Raw genomic sequence first — 6543 nt, forward strand, 5'->3', positions numbered from 1 at the left:
CTAAAATCTCAGTCTGATGGCCACACTGACAAAAGCATTAATCAGCTCAACATCTGCTGGTAAATGGTAATGGAAAATGCTAATTTGAGCAGCAGAAACAAATCTGACATGATCTCTAACCAGCAGTACTGCATAAAATGACTCGCACCTCTGCAAGTGTTAAATAAGCATGATGTAAGTGAAGCTTAGCTCAACTAAGGCTTTAATCAAACACAGTATGGATGAGGCCCTCGTCACACAGCACCACCTCCTCTTAAATAATTTTAAACCATAAAATCAGCCAAACAAGAATCAGTTGTCACTTATAAATAAAATCAAAAAGGCACTCATTAGGCACCCAATTCTGTCTCTGAAATAAATCAATGACAATCTCAGACGCTGATATACACATAGTTTAGGTTCATGCAAAAGAAAATTCCTTATATTTATGTCAACAGCAGATAAAAGCCTGCGAATGTGCAACAAGCTGCATCTCAGCGTTTAATGTCCTGTTTAATGCATCAATTCATCACATTCTCACTTCAGCTGAAATATCTGAAATATATACAACAAATAAAAAAAGCAAAAATATTACATCTCTCAGTGACTCAGCAGTATATTTGATTTAACAACAGTAAAGTTAACCTACAACCTCTCTCTCAGCCGCAAACGCATGGAATGACAAGAATTTGTTTTTGGGATTTTTTTTTGGTCACAATCAGTAACACTCTAGTTTGGGAGGGGCACATGAGCTTTTCATAAAGATATGCAGAAAAATAACCATTTGCTGTCACATCAAACTGTAATATATCAAGTCCATTAAGGATAAAAGACAGCAGTTTTTATTAAAACTTTAGATTTATGTAAAGTGTATTTACGAGTTCAATGCATCATTTAGCTACATGCAACATATAATTTTCTACTAGTTTGAATGCTTTAAATACTCATTTTCACATGCAAATGAAGAAAATAATACTTTTTTTTCTGAGTTATTCTGAATTTACTTTCACGTCATCATCAGATCTTGTCATTAGATTAATGTCTTGTCCATACTAATACAAATGTTTTTCTAAACGTAAAATATTTTCAGTTAACTTTCAACTTCTCATCTTCACACAAAAACCATTTACAGTGTCACATCTCATCCATATACACTCATGACTGCTTTGTGTCTTATGGATGAGGGAGTTTTCCTCTCTTTAAGAGTGTCTTCATCAGGATAATATTCCTGAAGTGACTCCAAGACACTGGTCGATGCGTTTTTGGGTTTTCATCACCTTAATCACACATGGATCTCATTCTTCTTTCAGTTTGAACAAATATTATACTCTCTTACATATTTTATATATCTAACCTTATGATTGTTTTTTGATTTACTGGTACTAGTTAAGGATAGCACCTCACCCCACCTGCACATCCTACTTCTTTTTGTTTTTTTTTTTCTTTTGTTTTTATATGTGCAAACAAGTAAACGAATATCTTGGGTCTTGTGCCAGAAATAAACAGTCAAATGACTATAAGTTAACTGATGAATGAATATTGAGCGATTAATAATCTTGTTTTGTTTTCAACTTTACCTATAATGGGAACATTTTTACTTATTTTTATCTTCTGTGCACAGCAAAACAATAATTACTGCAACTACTTTCAGTTAATACCCTGTTAATGCTAATCAAAGATGATGACAATCAAAATCACGTTCAAGCTCCACAACAACAGCAGGTCTCTTCTCATATGATATTTCATTCGTGCATTTTGGGATGAAAATTTTTCAAACTATGAAAAAAATATCTGCATCAGTGTGGACAAGGCTTAAATATTTGGACTACACTAATTTTATCCTCTAGAAGAGATTGTTTGTGCAGGATTTATAAAAAGTTCATGTGCTCCTCAATAAGCATCATTCAATCCTTGTATTTTAGACCCCAGTCTTGTCCCTCTTGTCTGGAGTCAGCATCAGTCCTCCATGGTCTTAACTTGGACTGAGGACAGGGTCTTCCCCATGCTGTGGAAGAGCGGCGCTACGAACATGTCCATCAGACTCCTCCATACGACCTGCACTGACGGCAGGAGCATCATGAAGCTCTGGATCACTGGCATCACTAGCCTGTGAAGGACAGGGTCAAAGGTCACAAGAGAACAGATGAACATGACGGGAGGGCTACGTGTTTTCTTCCGTCTGAGCCAGTTCTGCATTCTTCTTGCTTCTTTTAGGTGCCGAGGTGAAACTAAATATGACTATGTGTTTCCATCTTATTAAAAAATACCTGAAAATATTTGCTTGTTTTGGCTCTAAAGGGATTAAGATCAGAATCAGATTTCAGTGTCTCCTGATAACAAAACAAATTCCATTGTGTTTCTGGGATTGACTTTCTTTCCCCATATGCTGTCTTATCTTATCTTATCTTATCTTATCTTATCTTATCTTATCTTATCTTATCTTATCTTGTCTTATCTTGAAAGGCAGAAGAAGAGGGATGAGTAGAAGGTTGAAATTACATTTATTGCTGAAATTTCAACATGGACTGACTGAACACTTTTCCTGCTTCACCAAGTCAAATATAAGTCAAATAGTGCCAAACTTTTGGCAAATATAAATCCGATATTGTTCAACCTCTACTACAGAATATTATTCAAATTACAGTGGTCTAAATGTTACCACGATAAAAGTATTGAAACCTACTGGGAACAGTTTAATCTAGAAGTAACCTAAAGCTGTAATGCCATCGACTACAGTTGATTCTAAAAAGCCCTTGCTCCTACAGACTTGCGTAAGTACTGTCAGCCATTTTATTTCCAGGAGTCATTGAGTCATTTTTGTTTGGGACCTCTAATAAAAATCTGGTCCATCTTTAAAGTTTCCTCTATGAATCAGATTAACAGGTCTGTTACCCACAGTGAGCTCTCAGTGGACTTTTGGAGTTTCTGTTTGTTTAATAAAATGCATGTTTTCCTAATACTAACAACTATCTCTCTTGAAAGCCACCATTGCAATGAGCAAAGTGCAAACTACTAACATCAAAATGGCAGTTTAGAAAACAGAGAGATTTTCCTTTGTTCATGAAATCATATTACAATGCTAATATTACATGTTTTGAAAATATTAGCCAAGCAACACCTTTATCATTTGTTTTTCAAATCATTCATGCCTGATAGTGAAGCACTGCTTCATGTACCTCATGGGGACAAAGATGTGAACAAAACCCGACTGCATACAGAAACAGCCAGAGAGAGTATCAACAAGGAAGAACTGGAGGTGAGTTTTTTACTGTCAATTTTAATATCTGTGGTATATAGTAGTAACTAATAGTAACCAACGCTATCCTCATCAGCACTGGGTTAGAACCCTACTTAGTAACAGTCCCCAGTTCTCTACTGTGGTACTGTTCAGTAAGCACTGATGTAATACTCCAGATTTTCACTGATAAAGGTCTGATTGGGTCTGTAGACGGCTAACCCTGGCCAGAGCCCAGATTTGTCCTATGATTTGTCCGTTTGCCTGTTTAGCTTATTTTTAATGAACTGAATGGCAATCTTTTCTGCTTAGGTAATATTTTTCAATTACATTCATGCCAATAACATATAATGAATTAAAATACTAACCTAATTATTATTTATTATTATACAACTATATCAAGCATTTTCATCACATCTAATATTTTGTTATCACCACTTACTACACTTTAAAACCTATTGTCTCGCATGAAACATCTACAAACCTTTACTTTTCTTCTAAATTTGCAGGTGTGAGTCAGTTTTTCCATCTATTAATGAGGTAAACCATACTCCCTGCTTTGTATTTTTTTTTTGCCACATACAGTTAATTTGAACCAAACTGTCATTGAAATGAATGGTTTCAAATCTGTGTTATCTACAGGAGCTATTAAGGGCGAAAATTTACCCTCATTTTTCAATGTCATTATCACCAGATAACAAATTAATTAATTTTTTCTCAAGAAAAAGTAAATTCCTGTGGAAAAATGATCGTATATCAAATATATATAGTGAGAGAAATAAAAATGAATGTCACATCTCAATGCAATGAAATAACTGACTTGTGATCTCCTGTTTTTGAAGTGTCAAAGGTCATCACATTGTTAAAATCCTACATCTCATGAACTTTATACCATGTTTTGAAAGCACTTTGAAGCATCTCCTTTCTGTGATCTCCCTCCAGATCTACTGACTGGTTCAACATCACAGCTCAGCACTGAATTGACGAATACCTGCAGAAATCCTAAGACTGTGACCTGGTGGTGTTAGGGTGAAAGGTTGTGGAAGAGTCTGTCCCTATCTGCCTGTGAAAATGTCCTACTCTGCTCTGAAAATAGGCTGTCCCAGCACCAAGTCTCTGGCAAAGGCCAATGGGTGTTTTTTTCCCCCACTACCATTGGAACTCAACATGCCTCCCAACTTTCCGTTTCCATGATCTGAGCTTAAATGTTGTTTCGTAAAGTCTTAATAAATGGACTCTTTTCATTGTGGTTGTGAACATATGCATGTGCTTGAGAAACTAGAAGCACCTGGTTGATGCAGGAACTTCTAGCTGACATAAGCATGACATAATAATGAAAATACATGGAGGAAAACAATCTGGTTCAGTGTTATACAACAAGTGACGTTAACTGTATAAATAACTTGTGTCAGTGTTTGTGTAAAGAGGTAGAACAAATGCGGTGCCAAGTAGCAGCAGACCGGGTTTAACGTTTCCAGCAGGGATTCAAATGGTGTTTATGGTGCAAGAAACAGAAAACAATTTGTTATACTTGCACAGAAGTGTAGACTATGTTTTTATACTTATATGGTCTACTTTTTGCATGCAAAATTGGCTTGTGTGTGTGCTGAGATATGTTGCTAATAACACTTTGCATATAACTTAATGCTGCTTTTTTGCTCTTTTATTGTTTTGAGTTTTGATGCCTGCGTTAGGATTGCAAATGCAAATGAGCAATTTTGCTATGAAATCCAGCATGTTATTATATTTTGTGTATCAGTGTTCATTAATGTGAACTGTCTCCATTAAATAAATACAGTAAAATAAAGTAAAATGCAGCACCCAGTACTTGGGGGTGGTCACTTTGTTATCATAAGATTAAGAATTTTGCATTGGTACTGGGTAGAATTATATTTTAATATTTTTGGTGATTTTGGATTCAGATGTCACTGCAGTTCCTCTAGAAAAAAAAAAATCAAATAAAGATGACTTTTTTTCTAATTTTGTTGTTGTGGGTCTCACACAATCGTAAAATTGTACATTCTGAAGAATCCCATTTCTGTTTTCAGGCTCTACTAACAATAATTTGCATGAATATTTCCTTTTTTGGTCTATAAAATGCTGAAACATGACATATTGTTTCAAAAAGAATATGCTGGGACCACAAGACATTCAGTTTACTGCCATACAGGAAAGAAATCAGAAAATTTGAATATATAAGGAGCTGGAATCCAGTCGGTTGATTATCCGAGCAGTTGATAACTGATCGGTGAAGTTGCAGCTCATAGTGTAATGCTTTCTAAAGGACAACATCTTAGGCTGAGCCAGAAACCACAGCTCATCCAGAACGCAGCAGCAGAGCTTCTTCCTACCAGATGTGGATGCAGCTGAGAACCCCGAAGACCAGTCCGAGGACGAAGGCCACGGGCACGGCCAGCACAGTGGTCAGCACACGGTAGAACAAGAATTTGACGAGTTCAAAGACCGCGTGGCTTCCGATCCACACTCTGTCGAAGCTGTGCGTGGAAACCGGCTCCGCGATGACATCTTCAAAACCGACCTGTGGGATCAGAGGAGTCAGGGCGTAAAAAATAAAAACAATTAGCGTCATGGTGGTGTGTGGCGATGATGGATTGAGGCGCAGGCGGCGACTTCCAGGTATTCACGGCGCAGATCGTAAACCCCACTGGGTAGCTGTAATACAGTAACCATAAGCCGGTAACGACTGAGAATTAATGAGTTTGTCAGCCGGTGCCCTCTGGACTTTCACACTCCTTCCACACAACTCACAGACTTTACCTTCAAGTGCGCATTGATGTCGTTCGGATCTCGATCCGGCGGCTCCACATAAACTTTTCCCTTCTTCGACAGAATGGGCTCTATTGATCTGTTGAACTCATCTTCGTCCATAATAATACTAGTATCCAGTTTCTCTTTCTCCAGACCCATGGTGTTGAGTCAGACCGGTGGACGGTGCAGGGAGAGGTGCTGGTGACGGTGCGCTCTGCACTGTGCGCCGGACGGACGGAGCGCCACCCCGCCCCAAATGGAAAGCGGCGCAGCGTGGGGCCGAGGACACATGAGCTGAAAAACACTTCCCCAGAGCGTTTGAAGGCCTCGGTGATGACTGATGCTACTGTGCAGAGCTCCGACCCCAGTCATTAACCTCACAGCAGCTCTCTATTAGCCATGTGACTTCATATGAACACCGCAGGGACCTGGAGGACATGGTCTGCAATATTCCAATCCAATCCAACTTTATTTGTAAAGCACTTTAAAACAACTTCAGTGGACCGAAGTGGTGTAGAATAAATAAATACTGAACAATCAAACTCTTGTTTTTATTTATT

The 6543-nt window shown here is 37.9% G+C and overlaps 1 protein-coding gene across 1 annotated transcript; it reads right to left on the minus strand.

Moving 5' to 3' along the window:
* Positions 1 to 1384: 1384 nt before the first annotated feature.
* On the minus strand, positions 1385 to 6247 carry cav2 (caveolin 2). Its single transcript, XM_030137660.1, has 3 exons — positions 5993 to 6247; positions 5566 to 5753; positions 1385 to 2086 (listed from the first exon to the last, which is right to left on the minus strand). Exons 1-3 carry the CDS (start codon positions 6140 to 6142, stop codon positions 1936 to 1938), a joined length of 489 nt encoding a protein of 162 aa, XP_029993520.1. The 5' UTR covers positions 6143 to 6247; the 3' UTR covers positions 1385 to 1935.
* Between the last annotated feature and the right edge of the window lie 296 nt (positions 6248 to 6543).

This window comes from Sphaeramia orbicularis, chromosome 6 (assembly GCF_902148855.1).
Source record: "Sphaeramia orbicularis chromosome 6, fSphaOr1.1, whole genome shotgun sequence".
NCBI lineage: Eukaryota > Metazoa > Chordata > Actinopteri > Kurtiformes > Apogonidae > Sphaeramia > Sphaeramia orbicularis.